General features: G+C 47.3%; 1 protein-coding gene across 1 annotated transcript in view; it reads right to left on the bottom strand.

The window, feature by feature from the left end:
- DOCK1 (dedicator of cytokinesis 1) overlaps positions 1–21920 on the bottom strand; it is a 589023-nt gene that overhangs the window by 79860 nt on the left and 487243 nt on the right. Inside the window, exon 38 of the mRNA XM_068258876.1 lies at positions 2113–2202. Coding sequence (XP_068114977.1) covers positions 2113–2202 — 90 coding nt within the window. The remainder of the gene's footprint in view (positions 1–2112; positions 2203–21920) is intronic.

The raw sequence follows: 21920 nt of genomic DNA, 5'->3' as shown, positions 1-21920 counted from the left end.
AGCAGCTCCCGCCCCCCGTCCCTTGCACTGATTTTTATTTCGATTCAAAATCAAATTTACACTGAAACAAACAATTTTGCCTATTTTACCTTATAGTTCGCTTCAGTGCTCCCATTACAAGTAAACCGCCGTGTCCCCACCGCAAAACTAGGGCTGCAGAGCCTCCAAATCGCCCGGGGGGCAATCCGCCGGCATTTCCTGGAAGGGGAAGAGCTTTCAGCTTCAGCTCTGCCCCTTCTGACGTCAGTCGCGGTGGATCGCCGCCTCTGCCCGCCCCTCTCACTCTTCCTTCACAGAGACTGGCGGGGAGAGGCGGCAATCCGTGCGGCGATTGACGTCAGGAGGGGCAGAGCTGCAGCTGGAAGCTCTGCCCCTCAGCACAGTCGTGAATGTTTGCCCAAGGGATTTGGGGACTCTGCAGCCCTCGTTTAGCGGCAGGGATGCGGCGGATTACTTGGGGGCACTGAAGCGAACTATAAGGTAAAATAGGCAAAAATAGTTTGCTTCCATGTCTCTTTTGCTTTTGCCGGTGGGGGCCACAAAATATTGTATCGAGGGCCGCAAAAGGCCCGCGAGTTTGACACCCCTGATGTACATTGATCCCGGAGTATTCACTAGAAATGTACACTATTCTGCCAAATGGACTATGCCACTTGAGTGCTAGTAAAATGAACATTTGAGAACGTTTGAAACCATGAGGAGATGGTTAGTCCAAAGCCTGTCAAAAATGTCAGATGGTTACCATCTGCTGTATGTGTCAGCATGAGGCAGCCCCTATTACAGCAAAAGCATTTTTATGTGAACGATTGTCTCTTAGTGAGAGGAAGAGGCATTGCAGTTGGTTCAGGCCCTGCATATTCTGGTACTGCAGATACAATTGCATGTGCTGTGCCTTTACATTTACCGAGAGGCTTTTCCTGCAGATATTTATAGGCCAGGTGCTGCTTGGTTATGAACACTTACCCTACTACTTATTTGTGTGAAAATTCTATTTTGTATTAATTCCTGCGTGTCTGTGAGTAATACTGGAGGCCAACTACATGCAGTCACTTCACTTTCTGAGAGGAGCATTCTTCCCAAACTTTTGAGATGAGAAAGAGGGACACTTAAGCCACACCCCTATTAATGCAGACTATAAAGATTTCATAAGAAAAAAATAGATTTTATAATTCAAACCACGCTGGTCCTTCCTATCCTCGTTCATTTCCTTTATGTTAACATTTGAATATAAGAAATATATCAAATTAAAGGATGGGGATAAAGTTTAGAGCCAATTAACCACCTGCGTGCCAGCAGTCTCTGGGCCCCTTAACCTCCACAGCGGTAACACCGAGTCAGACTTGGGGTAGAAACCTGCAGCTCAGAGTGGTAACCCTGAGCTGGATCCATGAGAGGTGTGTAATGTGCAGGGTTGCAGCAGATCTAGCAACAGTATAACTTTAAGGGTCTAAAAGCATGTGCAAAAATTGCACCGCTTTCAGACACTGAAATCTGGAAATAATGATAACGCCAGGGAGGTTAAGGACCAGAGACTACTGGTACCAAAAACAGGGCTCACCGCTGCCATTCATCCATCGCTGTGACAGCAGAGTTCTGTAAGCCGGTCAATTTCATTGGCTTCTGACCCTGTGATCAATGTGAGCCAATGAGACCAGCGCACGGAGCTCTGCTGTCATACTGACAGCAGAGTAAGCTTTAGCAACGGGAGAGCGGCGCAATGGGCGGTAGCATGCGGTGTGAAAGTTGAAATCTACGCCCTGGCAGATATAACAGGTCCCAAACAGGGCATAGATTTCAACTAGGGTCATCCAAAAGTGGTTAAACACATTTTTCGAGTAGAAAAACACATATATTTACATAAATCTGTACATCAGTCCTGAAAGAAGGACAAATGAGGGAGAAAGAGGGACAGAGAGACTGTCCCTCCGAAAGAGGGACGGTTGGGAACTTTGTGTGAGCTTTGTGAATCAAGACAATCATTTGTGAGAAATGTGACAGGGTCACTTGAAATAGCAGGTTTTCAAAAGAATATTCCATTGCTATTTTTTATTCCAAAGCAGAAATAACTCAGCAATGTGCGCCGTGTGGGTTCAGCGTGTGCGGAGTACTCACCAACAGCTCGCTCAGCTGCTCGTAGTCAAACATCTCATTTTCATACTGCTCCGCCAGCTCCTTGCCCAGGACGATGGCTTCCTCCCACATCTGTGTACATGAAACACAGCGCATAAATATGCATGCATGTGCAGAAATGGTGTCACTTTTTAAAAGCATAATCATCATAATAATGAAAATAATTACAATACGCTCCATAGAAACAGCATGAGATGAATTTATTTTTTCCATGCCCTCAAAACTGGGAACAAATTCTTCAAGTTACCTGTGTATTTTCTTCCAAAGAGGAATTAAAGGGCGCTAGTCTAGTTTAGAGGACCCAGTAGGAAACCTCACAGGGAAATTCCATTAACGTGATTGGGTGGACAGCACTATTCGGCCAATCACAACGCTTCGCGCTGTAGAGGGTGAACTGTTCCCTATGAAGTTTCTTGCTGGGTCCCCTAAACTAGTCTAGCACCTATTAAACAATTTAATGAGCTGGTTTCCACATAAAATATTCCTGAAGATGATAAATATTTTAGAATATAATTCTGACCCCATTCCCCTTATTCCACAATTTAGCAGATTATTAGATCCAGACAGAAATTATACCAAAGGAACATCTGCGTTTTATAGATCTTTTAGACATGGATGATAAAATACCCCAATGGCAGCTCAAGAAACGGCAGGAGTTTCTTCAAATTGATATTGATCAAGAAGAATGGGAAAAAGCATTCAGATCTTTGAAAAGATCCTCTCATTGTGTTTCTCACCATGAGACTCTAATTAACTTAACTTGGCAATGGTATGTGACACCAGATAAAATATCAAAGTTTGATAAGCTATCTCCATTATGTTGGAGGAATTGTAACTAAATAGGTTCAATATCTCATGTATTTTGATCTTGCCCTAAAATTCAGAAATTATGGGAGGAGACAGAAAATGTTCTAAAACGATTGCCAATGACATTAACGCAGATCCCCCCCGGTATGGCATTATTCCGTCTACAAACCATGGACTTGCCCCCTAGGGAAAGGCTGATCTATAATCACACCTTTATTGTGACCCAAATGCTCATAGTAGCAAATTGGAAATTACCAATTATACCAACACTGAAAGAAATACTTAAAAAAGTAGATTCAAATCTTAAAGCTGAAAAATCGTGGGCTATCAGGTGTGGAAACATACAGGCTTTTCTAAACATGGCAAGTCTATGGCCTTCCATCTATCCAGAGTCCAAACTATTAGAGATCTAATTGTTACGGCAATACCTCTCACAAGTAACTATACAAACTCTGATGTTTTCTCATGAATTCTGTAGTTCTAGGGCCCCAGCTATTCTAATAATAGGAACAGTTCCACTACAACAGCAGTAGGTCCTGTTGGACATTTGTAGTTTAGTTTTTAGTAATTTTATTTTAAACCATAATGGCATATTCACAATAATCTGATATTGATATATTGTCATATTTCTACTATTCATGAGAAATCAGCAAGTTGATATTAATCCACCATTTCACAAGTTGATACACTTCATAAGAACATCACCTATTTACTCAAGAAATGTAATAAGGCAAAATACCTTGATTTTTCTAATACAAACAAACACAGAACATTTATATCGCGCTTTTCTCCTGGTGGACTCAAAGCGCCAGAGCTGCAGCCACTAGGATGCGCCCTATAGGCAGTAGCAGTGTTAGGGAGTCTTGCTGAAGGTCTCCTACTGAATAGGTGCTGGCTTACTGAACAGGCAGAGCCGAGATTTAAACCCAGGTCTCCTGCATCAGAGGCAGAGCCCTTAACCATTACACTTTCCAGCCACCCTAATAGAAATCAGATTACTATTTATGCATTAATGATGCATAGTGTTCAAAAGTTCTTATTTATATAAGAAAAGTCAGTTATACTCCTTAGTTTTAAAAATACAATATAGTAATATTATCAATGAAGACTATCCTGGAATTTCAGTAGAGAGGTTTCAGCCCCCCATTTTCCAGGAAATATATCTCCAGGTTAAGTGTTAATATTTAAAGAGAAACTCCGACCAAGAATTGAACTTCATCCCAATCAGTAGCTGGTACCCCTTTTACATGAGAAATCTATTCCTTTTCACAAACAGACCATCAGGGGGCGCTGTATGGCTGATATTGTGGTGAAACCCCTCCCACAAAGAAATTCTGAGTACGTACTCTTGGCAGTTTCCTGTCTGTGAACCTTGTTGCATTGTGGGAAACTCCAACTGCCAAAAGAGCAAGCAGCAGCTACATCACTTGCCAGCAGTAAAAATGTCACCATGTGATAAATGTCAGAATGTAAATCAGGGATTTAAAATATTTTACAATAGGCAAACACTGACTAAATCATTTATACATAATTTATTGTAAAAATGAAGCACTTTTTTTATTACATTATTGTCACTGGAGTTCCTCTTTAAGTTGTATTTTATTGAAAAAGTTTTGGACACATTTTGAAAAATGTATAAGTGTGTATATATATATATATATATATATATATATATATATATATATATACACACACAGTATATATATATATATATATATATATATATATATATATATATATGTATATAATATATATATATATATATATATATATATATATATATATATATACACACAGTATATATATATATATATATATATATATAAAGATCATTTTACACTATACACTGTAATTATTCAATTGGTCCTTGATATTTTATTCCTTTGATGTAATTTTGATGTTGACGTTATTAAGATATGTCATTGAAAGGAAATAAATATGGCAGCCTCCATATCACTCTCACTTCAAGTTCCCTTTAATAGCGCTGCGTAATATGCTGACGCTTTATAAATATATAAAATAAACAAGTCAATCATTTACTAGCAGTCTTTTCTATATGGCAATCTTTTATTCTGTAAGTATAATTTATACTTGCGCATATTCAACTTTTTTATGGTTTTACACTATGGAGCGCTCTATGCATCTTTAGATCTCCTTTGCCTTTTCTATATGGCTTTTAGCTTCCTATTAGACCATTGCATAAAATGGGTCATGTTTTCCCTCATATGCCTAATACAACTTTTCATTGAGCCCTGAAATATGGCTAACACAACCCAAGTCAGCAGCGAGTGATGTAACCTACTGAGAAGTAAACACTGAAATATCAGCTGCAGAAGATGTACTCATTGGAAGAGCCCTCATCAATTAGCAGAAAGGAAATCTCTCTATTTCTTGCTTGCCATAACAATAACGTGACGCAGATGGATGGAGTATCGGGGAGAGGACGGGGACAGGAGGCCAGTAACGCCGCACATCATCTCAGGGAAGCTTTGTGTATATCCATACAGTCACTCCTCAGGTGGATGCCATATAATGAGAACAGTCAGAATGTCAAGTGGCAGCGTAACCCAGCTGCTCCGCAATGAGTTGGAAATTCCCTTTTATTGCCTCAGGGGATTGCATCCATCAATCACTCACTGCCTGTAATGTGGCGTGGCACCGCCGCTATGCGTGTAAGCACGATCCCGCGCACCCAGGATACCGTCCGAAGGAGAACGGCAAACGCTCAGAGCAAGAAGACTACGCCAGGTAACAAGCTGTTCCTGCAGGTGGCAGACGTGAGCAGGAGAAGCAGAGAACAGAATGAGAAAAATACACAATAAGTGAAGAGCAAGAAATTCAGGATGAGCCTCAAATTACACAGAAAAAAATGCAGTCAGTGTTAATTAAAGGGGTCCAAGCAGGTTTCTTTTCTGCAGTTTTTCCTGCTTTCTAATAGCTGTAGTAGCTGCCATTCCCCCTCCCCCTTATTTATCCAGGAAAAGGTGTGAATGTAATAAAATGTGTCCTTCTCTAAACTGTTTGAAGTACAGTGTTCTATCTCCCACCAACCCTTCTGATGAAAGCTTTTGTTTGCTCATTGCTACTACTAATTAAAGGGAACCCGAGGTGAGAATAATATGGAGGCTGCCATCTTTATTTCCTTTTAAGCAATACAAGTTGCCTGGCAGTCCTGCTGGTCGCTCTGCCTCTAATACTTTCAACCATAGACCCTGAACAAGCATGCAGCAGGTCCGGGGTTTCTGACAATATTGTCAGAACTGACAAGATTAGCTGCTTGCTTGTTTCTGGTGTAATTCAGTTCACTACTGCAGCCAAATACAGTAGATCAGCAGGACTGCCAGGCAACTAGTATTGTTTAAAAGGAAATAAATATGGCAGCCTCCATATCAGTCTCACCTCGGGTTCACTTTAAAGCAATCCTTATCTGCCTTCTCTTTTTGCAGCAACGGAAGTAGAGCAATAAAAGCCTCTAATAAACATTTAAATGTGAAAAGAGGAGGTTGAATGGAATTCTTTTTTTTTAGTAATGAGCACCATTGTTCATATGCATTTTTAATGTACTATTTAGATGCCCCGAGTGCTAAAAATGGTGCTCGGTTCACTTTAAGTGGACACATCTATCAATTTTATTTGCTTTTAATTAGCCATCGATGAGGATTCTGGGCTAATAGAGTGTCCACTTACTAAAGGCAGTCATTTTTTTTCTGTGTGATTTGAGGCTCATACTGGATTTCTTGTTTTTCACTTAAAGAGACTCTGTAACAAATTTTTCAGCCTTAGTTCTTCTATCCTATAAGTTCCTATGCCTGTTCTAATGTGCTCTGGCTTACTGCAGCCTTTCCTAATTGCACTGTCTCTGTAATAAATCTTATCTCCTTTCCTCTGTCCTGCTAAGGCTTGAATGTGTGGAATGTGCAGGGCTGCTTGTGATTGGATAGAAGCGATACACACCCTCCGCAGGCACCCTGCACACTCTGTATGACTCACACACTCTGTTTATGTGAGCCTATCACAAGCTGGTTAGTTTGTTTGTAAACACTGCCTAAAACTGTTAATTACAAGCCAGGATTGCAGCAGGGAGTGGCAGAAACAGCACAGAGGGGCACAGGAGAAAATAAGGAATAGAATGGTATGCTTTTTAGAGTAAGAATATTAGGGCCCGTTCAGATCACAAATGCGGATGGCCATGCGTGCGGAACGCGTGCGGAACGCAACGCGTGCGGAACGCAACGCGTACGAACGCACGCCATCTGCGTTTGTTTGCGTTGCGTGGCTGATTCCATCACTGAAAAGTGAATGGGACAGCCGCGCGTTTTTACAAAATCTGCATGCAGCATGCGTTCCCGGACCGCACAGGTCCGGAGCGCATGCAGTGTGAACATCAGACAGTGCACTCTATGCACTGTCTGATGTCGTGCGTGTCTGCCTCCTGCACGCATTTCCAAAACGCGGCTGGAAACGCGTGCAGTCTGAACGGGCCCTTAGAGTACAGATTCTCTATAAAGGAAACCAGAGATGAACGCTTTGTCACAAAATCCCACATATCCCCCGATCGATTTTACAAAATAAATACTACTGGTATTTTTGCCGCTCTGGTGTGCCTTTGTTGGTTTGTTTTTTTACTATAACTCCAAGCAAAACACAGTTCATCAGAAAAACATTATTTAAATTTGGGAAAATTTGGGATATCTGGTTCGACTCCCAGGATACCTTAAATTCTATGCCAGAATGAAGCTCACTCTGCACTGTAGCTACATATAGGTGGATTGGAGTGGCACACCATAGCCTCATGTAGATGTAGTTTTGTTGAACAGGTGCCTGGTTGGCACTTGGATTATTTATATGGGCACTAGATAAACACTTTTTTGGAGATTGGTTATTGTTAAAATGTAGCTTTTAATAGATTTGGGTTAAAAATAAATAGTTCAAACAGATTATACTACCCCTTAGTGCAAAAAGTGATACATTGGGTTGGGGATAAAGGTCATTTGTCTGTTAGACTCTCCTCCAAACTCACAATGCATGTATATTAACAACCCCACACACAACCCTACATGTTTCGTTTCCTTAATTGGAAACTTCGTCAGGGGTGACCAAAGTGCTAAGTGCCTAAAGTGCTAAAGTATGTACATTATAAAACATCACATATTACACATATAAAGGTAGCTTAATAAATAGATTAGGCCACTACCAGCAGCCAGGCTGATGTAGGGGTATATTTTATCTATATTTGTTAGTCATAAGAGGTTTTTATAAATGGTGATTTAATTTTCAACAGAACAGGAATTAGAGCCAGAAGGGGGCAGGCTTGAACTTGAAAAGACATCAGAGAAGACAGACTCCGCTCTGATGATTCCTGAGCAAAGTCAGACTGAATGCTCAGTCCGGGATTTTATCAGGGCTGATAAGCAAGCTGAGCAGTGAAGAATGAAACAGAGAGCAGGGTAAGTGTTTTCTCTAATGTTCCCACTGATCTATATGGTAAAATAAATGAGGGTGCTTCATCTCTGGTTCAATTTAAGTTGCTTAATGGACACAGATCGGAACTACACTTTAGAAAACTCCTGAAGTGAGAGGGATATGGAGCCTGCCATATTTATGTTCCTTTTAAACAATACCAGTTGCCTGGCAGCCCTGCTGTACTTTCATGTATGAGCAGTGACTGAATTTCACACCTGAAACAAGCATACAGCTTATCCAGTCAAACTTAACTATCGAGAAAAATTGTAAAATGTAAAATACATACAAATAAGAAGTGTGTTTCTTCTGGAGTAAAATGAGCTATAAATTATATTTCTCCTATGTTTCTGTCACATACAGTATTTAGTAGAAAACGGACAGGTTTTTGACTAGTCCATCTCTTTATGGGGGTATTTTATTTATTCTTTACAAAAACACTCCCTGCAAATGATCTATACAAAGATGCAGGCCACTTCTGTTTGCACACTATTCTGGCAGTTGGAAAGAGCAACAGCCATTCACTAAGTGCTTTTGAAGATTAGGAAAACCCTGAGAATCCCCCATGAGAAGATGGGCTAGCCCAAAAGCTATCGGTTCTGTCAGATTTCTACTATCTACTATAAGTGACAGCAATATTGGAGAAAAGTAATGTATAGCACATTTTACTCTGGGAAATATGTACTATTTATGTGTTTTCATGTATTTTAAATGTTACAATTTTTTATGATAGTGATCCTTTAACCACTTAAGGACCATCTGATCTGATCGGTGCTGCGTGGACTCTCCAGCCCGCAGCACCGATCAGGAAATAGCCAGGGCGATCAGACTTCCCCCCTTTTTTCCCCACTAGGGGGATGTCCTGCTGAGGGGGGGTCTGATCGCCGCCGGCTACCCGCACTCTACTGGGGGGGGGGGAAGCTCTTCAAAGCACCCCTCCGCCGTATGATGTAAACAGCGGGGATTTCTTTCCCGCGTGTTTACATTTTGCCGGCGAGCCGCGATTGGCGGCTCTCCGGCTGTTCACGGAGACACCCTCCGTGAACTGGCATGGAAAGGCCGTTCGAGCATCCGTTTCCATGCTATACCACTAACAACCCGCCGACGCCTATCGGCGTTAGGCGGTCGTTAAGTGGTTAATTCGAACACCTGATCTGCTGCATGCTTGTTCAGGGGCTATTACTAAAAGTATTAGAGGCAGAGGATCAGCAAGGCAGCCAGGCAACAGGTATTGTTTAACAGGAAATAAATATGGCAGCCTCCATATCAGGTGTCCTTTAAAGGACAACTGTAGTGAGAGGTATATGGAGGCTGCCTTATTTATTTCCTTATAAGCAATACCAGTTGCCTGGCTATCCTGCTGACCCTCAGCCTCTAATACTTTCAGCCATAGGCCCAGAACAAACATGCAGCAGAACAGGCGTTTCTGACAATATTGTTTAGATCTGATAAGATTAGCTGCATGCTTGTTTCTGGTGTGAGTCAGACACTACTGCAGCCACATAGACCAGCAGGGCTGCCAGGCAACTGGTATTATTTAACAGGAAATAAATATGGCAGCCTCCATATTCTTCTCACAACAGTTGTCCTTTAAGTAAACTTGGGCAGATGGAACAATTTGCTTGAAGTGAAGAGAATCAGGAGACCGGTGATTTCCTCCCACTTAGGGAAGCCGTGATGGATTGTACTTCGTGTCATTACCAAGCATTAACTAGATGCGATCTCCATCTCTATTATATAATGCTTAGTGCATTATCCAGCAGAGGTCTGCGGTCAGAGCACTGTCTTCAGAGATGCCCAGTAGCTTTCTACCACCTAATAAATTATTTCACAGAACACCTGTAACCTATGGAAAAGGCCGATGTTGCCAGTTGGCAGGAGGGCCTGCACTGATGACAGCGTAGACTAGGCCAGCAGAGCGCAGTGCTGGGGCGCCACACAAGGCAGAATTTACTGCTCACATTTAAAGCGGATCTGAGATGAAAAACTAACTATAACAAGTAACTTGTCTATATAGCTTATCTAAAGTTTAGTTTACACAGCAAATCTAGCTGCAAACAGCTTAACAGTAGATGATTATGTGTTCCTGTGATACGAGAGCAGCCATGTTCTGTATGTCACATTACACACAGGCAAGCTGCTCTGCATTTCCAACCCTCATCCTGTGAACATTTCACTCCCCTCTCCTACTCTCTGCCTCTGAAAACTCTGGCTAGTAACCTCCTCCTCCTCCTGCCCAGACTGAGCTCCCATAAGCCCTTGCTACATGGCTCTCAGAGTGCCAAGGCACTGGAGGTACTGTGGGTGAGGCTCGTTTAGTTTATAAGGAATTAGTGTATTAAAACCATAAAAATAAATACAAAAAAAAGTATTTGGCTTGATGAATGCCCTATAAACTATATGTAAGGAACACCATTATAAAATGAGTAAAAGTTTAACTCGGATCCACTTTAACTACCTGCCGACCGCGTGGCGCGGCGGCAACCAAAGGGCCGCTCCACGCCGATTGGCGTCAATGACCTTCTATGGGGCTAGCAGAAGATCGTCGCTCAGAGACTGTTAGATTGCGAAACCGCCGTCTAACAACTGTGACACAGCTGTCCCCTCCATAGGTTGGGGAGTAATCGGCTGTCATAGGCCGGAGCCTATGACAGCCGATCACGCAGAATGGCTGGTGGGGGGAGGGAGGGGGGAATAACAAAATAAATAAAAAAAACACAGGCAAATTTAATTATAAAAATAAAATATTTATAAAAAAAAAATAAGCAACTGGGGGGGGGGGGCGATCAGACCCCACCAACAGAGAGCTCTAATGGTGGGAAGAAAAGGGGGGGGGGGGAGCAATCACTTGTGTGCCGAGTTGTGCAGCCCTTAAAGCTGCAGTGGCCCAATTACTACTAAATGGCCTGACCACTAGGGGGGCTTAACACCGCAGTCCTCAAGTGGCTAAAACGTCTCTCTAAGGCTAAGTTCACAGTGGGCGTTGTGTTGTGTTCCCTGTAACAGCAGGAATGCAACGCAAGGGGTGAGCAGCGCTGCACGTTTTCTGCGCATCATTACACAGCTTACAGTAAAGCCTACAGTCAATGACAAGTCTGGTTTACTGTTAATACGCACACTTTGCGGTAACCACACACAAATTAAAACGCACCTAGGGAGCTTGGGGAGGATAGCAGGTCATCCCCCCTTGATGTCTCCTTAAGGATTACAGATGATTGTGAAGTGCAGCTGGTGGCGCTGTAGTATGGCAGCCTTGGCTTCCAGAACCTGTATGAGTCAAAACCAATTCCGGGTACAACCCCCGTTTGTACTCGGCAAAATAAATGATTCTGATGTATGGGGGCTCTGCATTTAAAAACTAAAGATGGAATTCCAGGAAATGCCACTTTACAGAGTTTAAAGAGAATCTGTATTCTAAAATTCTTACAACAAAAAGCATACCATTCTATTCATTATGCTCTCCTGGGCCCCTCTGTGCTGTTTCTGCCACTCTCTGCTGCAATCCTGGCTGGTAATTAACAGTTTTAGGCAGTGTTTACAAACAAACTAACCAGCTTGTGATGGGCTCACATAAGCAGAGTGTGTGAGTCATACAGAGCCTGCAGGGGGCCTGGAGGGGGTGTGTATAGCTTATATCCAATCACAAGCAGCCCTGCACATTCCAGTCTGACTGCCTCAGCCCGACAGAGGAGAGAAGATTAGATCATATAACAGAGAGAATACAGTCACTGTGCTAGGAAAGGCTGCAGTTAGACAGACCGCATTAGAACAGGCATAGGAACTTCTAGGATAGGAGAAATAAGGATGAAAATTTTGTTACAGAGTCTCTTTAACCATCTTAGCGGTATGGACGAGCTCAGCTCGTCCATCACCGCCGATGGCTGCCGCTCAGGCCCTGCTGGGCCGATTTCCATCAAATAAAGTGCAGCACACGCAGCCGGCACTTTGCCAGCCGCGTGTGCTGCCCGATCGCCGCCGCTCTGCGGCGATCCGCCGCGAGCAGCGGCGAAAGAGGGTCCCCCCAGCCGCCTGAGCCCTGCGCAGCCGGAACAAATAGTTCCGGCCAGCGCTAAGGGCTGGATCGGAGGCGGCTGACGTCAGGACGTCGGCTGACGTCCATGACGTCACTCCGCTCGTCGCCATGGCGACAGGAGAAGCCAAACACGGAAGGCTGCTCATTGCGGCCTTCCGTGTTACTTCTGGCTGCCGGAGGCGATCGGAAGAACGCCTCCGGAGCGCCATCTAGTGGGCTTTCATGCAGCCAACTTTCAGTTGGCTGCATGAAATAGTTTTTTTTTTATTTAAAAAAAACCCTACCGCAGCCGCCCTGGCGATCTTAATAGAACGCCAGGGTGGTTAAGAAACATTTTTTTTTTTACTTTTTGATTTTTTTTTTCATTTATTCCGCAAACATACTCAGAAAATTTAGCGATGATACCATGTATAGGGGCTCTGCTATTAACCACTAAAGTGGGCGGTATGGACTTTGATGTAAATTAGGTAATTCCGCTAAATTTCTGTGAAATTTGGAATTATTCAGATTCAGGATTCATCAATTCTAACTGTCCCTCCCCCCCAAAGTCACCCCAGTGCTCAGCGTACAGCTGGCAACTCTGTCAGTAAATAATGAAACCCTGCAGAAAAATTCATAGTAATAATAATTATAATGGTGATCAAAATGACAGCTAGTGTTAAAGAACCACAATCGCAAAAATGTGTAAAACTTTAACATGTACTCGAGGCAACATGTGACAGGATGAGATAAACATGTATATACAATGCAAAACATATTAATAACCAGGCCGTTTCACTTGTTTTATTTGGCTGCCTGAAAGAGTTAATTTCTAGGTATGGAAGTGACAGCTTCTGTCTTGTCAGTAGCTTGTCAGGACTCTAGTAAATATCACTGATAAGAAAATTATAGACATAAAAGTTTTCCTGGCAGAATACAACTTCTGAGGGCAGGGGAGAGATAAAATACACGAACTGCTAATCTTTTTCTAACTCTGGGACACTTTATTAGGCTGGCACTGAACAGAGGCAACAAAACATTCAATCTAGTTTGTAAATGTTTAAATATAAAATAAAACCATGGGATATCTAAAAACGTCATTTTAGAAGAATACAATGGTTCTCATCAGTTTATTTTAACCTCTGGTTCACTTTAACTACATGTTTATACATAGATGTAAAATATACATTTCTCCCAGAGCAAAAAACAAAACAGAAAAAACCTTATTTTCTCCTATGTTGTTGTCACTTACAGTAGGCAGTAACAATCTGACAAATTTTGATCTAGCCCATCTCCTCATGGGGGATTCTTAGTTATTTCTTTATTTTCAAAAGCACTGCAGTTGCTCAGTCAAACTGCGAAATAGTGTGCAAATGAGTAGAGAGTTTGGGGCACTTTGTGTATAGATCCTATCCAGGACATGCGTTTGTAACGAATAAAGAAAATACTGAAAATCCTCTGTGGTGAGATGGACTAGTCCAAAACAGGTAAGACATTTACAACCTACTGTAAGTGACAGCAACACAGCAGAAACGTAATTCATAGCTCATTTTACTCTGGGAGATATGTACTTTTTCTTTATATGCGTTTAAATGTTTACAATTTTTTATGATAGTGGTCCTTTAATATTATTTTGCCACCCCCAGAGTGGATGAAGATCAGCGTTTGCTCCAGACCGCGGAGGGTTAAGCGTCTCTGCTGCAGGAAGCACTTCTGGACCGCCGCGAGAACACAAGAGCTTAATCATTTTCTACAAAGTCCTTGGATTAGAGGGCTTTATTAAAATTACTTTGCTGCTGCAAAAGACAATAAAATAAATGAATATAAAGCGTATCCAGCGGTAAAGGTTAGGTTATTGCCGTGAACTAAACTCAAGGCTATGAAAGCAAAACCGGCAGAAGGGAAGATTATGACTTTATTTCCCCACTGAAGGTATTACGCCACTCCTGTGCCTCGCTGCTATATTTACCGCACTGTACACAGAGTCACGGACGGCCACCGCCTGCCTAGGCATTCTCCGTACATCCCACGTGCAATTGTACCGGACGGCTGCGCTTAACTAGTTCACCACTAAGGGGTTTTTCCCCTTACAGACTGGAGCTATTTTCACCTGTCAGAGCTCCTCCCTTTCACTCACCAATAACATTATCACTACTTATCAGAACGAAATGATCTATATCTTGTTTTTTTCAACACCAATTAGGCTTTCTTTGAGGGGTTCATTTTGCCAAAAAATATTTTATCCTAAATGCATTTTAACGGGAATCATATGAAAAAAAATTCATTATTTCTCAGTTTTCAGCCAAATTAGTTTGAAAATAATACATGCTACCGTAATTTGCCAATTTGTCAAAGTTATTACACTGTTTAAATTACATCCCCATCACAACGTAGGGCGGAAATATTTTATATGAAAATAAAGGTGTATTTTTCAATTTTGTGTCTGTCACTAATTACAAGCCCTTACTTCCAAAAATAGTAGTAATATACCCCAATGACCTACATATTAAAAATGTTCAGTCCCTAAGGTAACTATGCATATTTTTTTAATTACTTTTTTTTTTAAATTGAAGTGTTTTATTTTGGTAACTATGGGAGGGGAGGTAAGGGGAAAATTAATAGGTGATTATTTATATTTTTATGTAACGGAAAGTTTGGCAACTAGATACCCCCTCTCCCCACTTTATTCCGATTGTGTACTTTTTAACGCATACATGCCTTACAGGAAGTAACACGTGTATGTTCTACTTTCACTTTTGTCAATGAACACCAGACACCGGATTTCCCACCATTAAGTGAACTGACAGGAGATTTCTGCAGTCTGGGTGCCATTGTCAGGGCTGTTTCTAGGGCAGTGCAGGCAGGGCGACCGCCCTGGGCGCAGACCGGCAAGTAGAAGAAGGGGGGCGCAGGCAGAAGGACATAACCGCTAGGGAGCTGGTGACGCACGGTGCAGCCAAATGGAAGAAGAAAGAAGATTACCAGCGTCATCACCTTCCTTGACTCATCCTAGGCTACCTGCGTCAGAAGTCAAGTCATCATCTTGTCACCACCACATGATGACACCTGATGTCTTGTAGCGGTACTGCAGGCTGACAGTGCGCGGCACCCATGGAGGAGTCTGCTTTCCGGGCTCTCTTCACTGCTGTGTTCTCCTGGTCCCTGTTTCCTCCTGGATGAGCAGCTGGTCACCAGTAAGTAGGCAGAGCTACTTGTGATCTGTGGTGGCCGTGTGACTGTCCCTAAGGAGTAAGGCCTTGTTTCCATCTGTCCGCTTCTATCCGCTTTTTATAAGCACATCAATGTTACAGATTGATACATGTTGCTAAAAAACGGACAGAAGCGCACAGATGGAAACAAGACATAAGGGTTGGCGAGTCCACAGGGGTGGGGGGGAGGGGGCGCAATTTTTACACCCTCGCCCTGAGTGCAATTCAGCCTAGAAACTGCCATGGCCATTGTGAAAACTGTATCGGTCCTGGCTACCTCAATAAGATGATCTATAAAACCTTCTGTGATAAAGGACACCAGGGGTGTAAGTTGGATACTTACTTCAAGTAGTAGGTTCTGGATATTCCAGAAGCTTCCCCCATCTTCCTACTGCCAACTGTTCAAAAGCAGAGTCTGCCAATAGGATGATGAAAAGGCTTCTTCTGGCCACTAGTGCAACCGTGGAAGAGCATATTATGGACCTAGCAAGCCTGACCTCACTGGCGCAAGCCTAGTCCAGATTTGGTCATCCACGTCCGGAAGCATGACCAAAAGATGAAAATGGTCGATGGGCTGGAATGGTGGGCTCAATGAGGATCCAAGAAGTCTCTAGATCATCCAGAGGCTTCTAACTACAACTATTAGGGCTTTCTGGATCTTCATAGAGCCCATAGTTTCAGTGAATGGACCGTCTTCCATCTTCTGGCTATGTTTCCAGCCAGGGCGGGTTCAATACATGGACAGCACGAACACCCCCCCTTCCCAATATATTAGTGCAAAGACTGACTGGAGAGGAGAGGCACACCAGGCTGTGCATTGCAGGCCCTAGCACTATGCTTACCTCCCTCTGCTTCCTCCAAGACGGCATCTCCTCCCTGCTGACCCACAGCATCTCATTCCCAGCATTCCGGACATGTGCTGCATCTCCTCCCATAGCATCTCCTCCCTGCTGGCCGCAGCATCTGATCCCCAGGATGCTGGGTATGTGCTGCACCTCCTCCCATAGCATCTCCCCCCTGCTGGCCCGCAGCATCTGATCCCCAGGATGCCTGGTATGTGCTGCACCTCCTCCCATAGCATCTCCTCCCTGCTGGCCCGCAGCATCTGATCCCCAGGATGCCGGGTATGTGCTGCACCTCCTCCCATAGCATCTCCTCCCTGCTGGCCGCAGCATCTGATCCCCAGGATGCCGGGTATGTGCTGCACCTCCTCCCATAGCATCTCCTCCCTGCTGGCCCGCAGCATCTGATTCCCAGGATGCCTGGTATGTGCTGCACCTCCTCCCATAGCATCTCCTCCCTGCTGGCCCGCAGCATCTGATCCCCAGGATGCCGGGTATGTGCTGCACCTCCTCCCATAGCATCTCCTCCCTGCTGGCCCGCAGCATCTGATCCCCAGGATGCCGGGTATGTGCTGCAATTCCTCCCATAGCATCTCCTCCCTGCTGGCCTGCAGCATCTGATCCCCAGGATGCCAGGTATGTTCTGCACCTCCTCCCATAGCATCTCCTCCCTGCTGGGCTGCAGCATCTGATCCCCAGGATGCCGGGTATGTGCTGCACCTCCTCTCATAGCATCCCCTCAGTGCTGGCCTGCAGCATCTGATCCCCAGGATGCCGGGTATATGCTGCAACCCCTCCCATAGCATCTCCTCCCTGCTGGCCCGAAGCATCTGATTACCAGGATGCCGGGTATGTGCTGCACCTCCACCCATAGCATCTCCTCCCTGCTGGCCTGCAGCATCTGATCCCCAGGATGCCGGGTATGTGCTGCACCTCCTCCCATAGCATCTCCTCCCTGCTGGCCCGCAGCATCTGATCCCCAGGATGCCGGGTATGTGCTGCACCACCTCCCATAGCATCTCCTCCCTGCTGGCCCTCAGCATCTGATCCCCAGGATGCCGGGTATGTGCTGCACCTCCTCCCATAGCATCTCCTCCCTGCTGGCTCGCAGCATCTGATCCCCAGGATGCCGGGTATACGCTCCACCTCCTCCCATAGCACCTCCTTCCTGCTGGCCCACAGCATCTGATCCCCAGGATGCCGGGTATGTGCTGCACCTTCTCCCATAGCATCTCCTCCCTGCTGGCCCACAGCATCTGATCGCCAGGATGCCGGGTATGTGCTGCACTTCCTCCCATAGCATCTCCTCCCTGCTGGCCTGCAGCATCTGATCCCCAGGATGCCAGGTATGTTCTGCAACTCCTCCCATAGCATCTCCTCCCTGCTGGGCTGCAGCATCTGATCCCCAGGATGCCGGGTATGTGCTGCACCTCCTCTCATAGCATCCCCTCCCTGCTGGCCTGCAGCATCTGATCCCCAGGATGCCGGGTATATGCTGCAACCCCTCCCATAGCATCTCCTCCCTGCTGGCCCGAAGCATCTGAATACCAGGATGCCGGGTATGTGCTGCACCTCCACCCATAGCATCTCCTCCCTGCTGGCCTGCAGCATCTGATCCCCAGGATGCCGGGTATGTGCTGCACCTCCTCCCATAGCATCTCCTCCCTGCTGGCTCGCAGCATCTGATCCCCAGGATGCCGGGTATACGCTCCACCTCCTCCCATAGCATCTCCTCCCTGCTGGCCCACAGCATCTGATCCCCAGGATGCCAGGTATGTGCTGCACCTCCTCCCATAGCATCTCCTCCCTGCTGGCCCGCAGCATCTGATCCCCAGGATGCCGGGTATGTGCTGCACCTTCTCCCATAGCATCTCCTCCCTGCTGGCCCGCAGCATCTGATCCCCAGGATGCCGGGTATGTGCTGCACTTCCTCCCATAGCACCTCCTCCCTGCTGGCCCGCAGCATCTGATCCCCAGGATGCCAGGTATGTGCTGCATCTCCTCCCATAGCATCTCCTCCCTGCTGGCCCTCTGATCCTCAGGATGCCGGGTATGTGCTGCACCTCCTCCCATAGCATCTCCTCCCTGCTGGCCCGCAGCATCTGATCCCCAGGATGCCGGGTGTGTGCTGCATCTCCTCCTATAGCATCTCCTCCCTACTGGCCCGCAGCATCTGATCCCCAGGATGCCGGGTATGTGCTGCACCTCCTCCCATAGCATCTCCTCCCTGCTGGCCCGCAGCATCTGATCCCCAGGATGCCGGGTATGTGCTGCACCTCCTCCCATAGCATCTCCTCCCTGCTGGCCCGCAGCATCTGATCCCCATTATGCCAGGTATGTGCTGCACCTCCTCCCATAGCATCTCCTCCCTGCTGGCCCGCAGCATCTGATCCCCAGGATGCCGGGTATGTGCTGCACCTCCTCCCATAGCATCTCCTCCCTGCTGGCCCGCAGCATCTGATCCCCAGGATGCCGGGTATGTGCTGCACCTCCTCCCATAGCATCTCCTCCCTGCTGGCCCACAGCATCTGATCCCCAGGATACCGGGTATGTGCTGCACCTCCTCCCATAGCATCTCCTCCCTGCTGGCCCACAGCATCTGATCCCCAGGATGCCGGGTATGTGCTGCACCTCCTCCCATAGCATCTCCTCCCTGCTGGCCTGCAACATCTGATCCCCAGGATGCCTGGTATGTGCTGCACCTCCTCCCATAGCATCTCCTCCCTGCTGACCTGCAGCATCTGATCCCTCGGTTGCCGGGTATGTGCTGCACCTCCTCCCATAGCATCTCCTCCCTGCTGGCCCACAGCATCTGATCCCCAGGATGCCGGGTTTATGCTGCACCTCCTCCCATAGCATCTCCTCCCTGCTGGCCTGCAGCATCTGATCCCCAGGATGCCGGGTATGTGCTGCACCTCCTCCCATAGCATCTCCTCCCTGCTGGCCGCAGCATCTGATCCCCAGGATGCCTGGTATGTGCTGCACCTCCTCCCATAGCATCTCCTCCCTGCTGGCCCACAGCATCTGATCCCCAGGATGCCGGGTATGTGCTGCACCTCCTCCCATAGCATCTCCTCCCTGCTGGCCTGCAGCATCTGATCCCCAGGATGCCTGGTATGTGCTGCACCTCCTCCCATAGCATCTCCTCCCTGCTGGCCCACAGCATCTGATCACCAGGATGCCGGGTATGTGCTACACCTCCTCCCATAGCATCTCCTCCCTGCTGGCCTGCAGCATCTGATCCCCAGGATGCCGGGTATGTGCTGCACCTCCTCCCATAGCATCTCCTCCCTGCTGGCCTGCAGCATCTGATCCCCAGGATGCCGGGTATGTGCTGCACCTCCTCCCATAGCATCTCCTCTCTGCTGGCTTGCAGCATCTGATCCCCAGGATGCCGGGTATGTGCTGCACCTCCTCCCATAGCATCTCCTCCCTGCTGGCCCGCAGCATCTGATCCCCAGGCAGCCGGGTATGTGCTGCACCTCCTCCCATAGCATCTCCTGCCTGCTGGCCACAGCATCGGATTCCCAGGATGCCGGGTATGTGCTGCACCTCCTCCCATAGCATCTCCTCCCTGCTGGCCCGCAGCATCTGATCCCCAGGATGCCGGGTATGTGCTGCACCTCCACCCATTGCATCTCCTCCCTGCTGGCCCGCAGCATCTGATCCCCAGGATGCCGGGTATGTGCTGCACCTCCACCCATTGCATCTCCTCCCTGCTGGCCCGCAGCATCTGATTCCCAGGATGCCGGGTATGTGCTGCACCTCCTCCCATAGCATCTCCTCCCTGCTGGCCCTCTGATCCCCAGGATGCCGGGTATGTGCTGCACCTCCTCCCATAGCATCTCCTCCCTGCTGGCCCGCAGCATCTGATTCCCAGGATGGCGGGTATGTGCTGCACCTCCTCCCATAGCATCTCCTCCCTGCTGGCCCACAGCATCTGATCCCTGATCCCCAGAATGCCAGGTATGTGCTGCACCTCCTCCCATAGCATCTCCTCCCTGCTGGCCTGCAGCATCAGACCCCCAGGATGCCGGGTATGTGCTGCACCTCCTCCCATAGCATCTCCTCCCTGCTGGCCCACAGCATCTGATCCCCAGGATGCCGGGTATGTGCTGCACCTCCACCCATAGCATCTCCTCCCTGCTGGCCCGCAGCATCTGATCCCCAGGATGCCGGGTATGTGCTGCACCTCCACCCATAGCATCTCCTCCATGCTGGCCCGCAGGATCTGATCCTCAGGATGCCGTGTATGTGCTGCACCTCCTCCCATAGCATCTCCTCCCTGCTGGCCCGCAGCATCTGATCCCCAGGATGCCGGGTATGTGCTGCACCTCCACCCATAGCATCTCCTCCATGCTGGCCCGCAGCATCTGATCCCCAGGATGCCGGGTATGTGCTGCACCTACTCCCATAGCATCTCCTCCCTGCTGGCCCGCAGCATCTGATCCCCAGGATGCCGGGTATGTGCTGCACCTCCACCCATAGCATCTCCTCCATGCTGGCCCGCAGCATCTGATCCCCAGGATGCCGGGTATGTGCTGCACCTACTCCCATAGCATCTCCTCCATGCTGGCCCGCAGCATCTGATCCCCAGGATGCCGGGTATGTGCTGCACCTACTCCCATAGCATCTCCTCCCTGCTGGCCCGCAGCATCTGATCCCCAGGATGCCGGGTATGTGCTGCACCTCCACCCATAGTATCTCCTCCCTGCTGGCCCGCAGCATCTGATTCCCAGGATGCCGGTTATGTGCTGCACCTCCTCCCATAGCATCTCCTCCCTGCTGGCCCGCAGCATCTGATCCCCAGGATGCCGGGTATGTGCTGCACCTCCTCCCGTAGCATCTCCTCCCTGCTGACCTGCAGCATCTGATCCCCAGGATGCCGGGTATGTGCTGCACCTCCTCCCATAGCATCTCCTCCCTGCTGGCCCGCAGCATCTGATTCCCAGGATGCCGGGTATGTGCTGCACCTCCTCCCGTAGCATCTCCTCCCTGCTGGCCTGCAGCATCTGACCCCCAGGATGCCGGGTATGTGCTGCACCTACTCCCATAGCATCTCCTCCCTGCTGGCCCTCTGATCTCCAGGATGCCGGGAATGTGCTGCATCTCCCCCCATAGCATCTCCTCCCTGCTGGCCCGCAGCCTCTTCTCTATTTAGGATGCCGGGTATGTGCTGCACCTCCTCCCTGCTGGGCAGCAGCTTCTGATCCCCAGGATGCCAGGTATGTGCTGCACCTCCTCCCATAGCCCCTCCTCCCTGCTGGCCCGCAGCATCTGATCCCCAGGATGCCGGGTATGTGCTGCACCTCCTCCCATAGCATCTCCTCCCTGCTGGCCTGCAGCATCTGATCCCCAGGATGCCGGGTATGTGCTGCACCTCCTCCCATAGCATCTCCTCTCTGCTGGCTTGCAGCATCTGATCCCCAGGATGCCGGGTATGTGCTGCACCTCCTCCCA

Source organism: Hyperolius riggenbachi, chromosome 10 (assembly GCF_040937935.1).
Source record: "Hyperolius riggenbachi isolate aHypRig1 chromosome 10, aHypRig1.pri, whole genome shotgun sequence".
NCBI classification, from domain to species: Eukaryota; Metazoa; Chordata; class Amphibia; order Anura; family Hyperoliidae; genus Hyperolius; species Hyperolius riggenbachi.
This window is presented reverse-complemented; position numbering and strand designations above follow the sequence as displayed.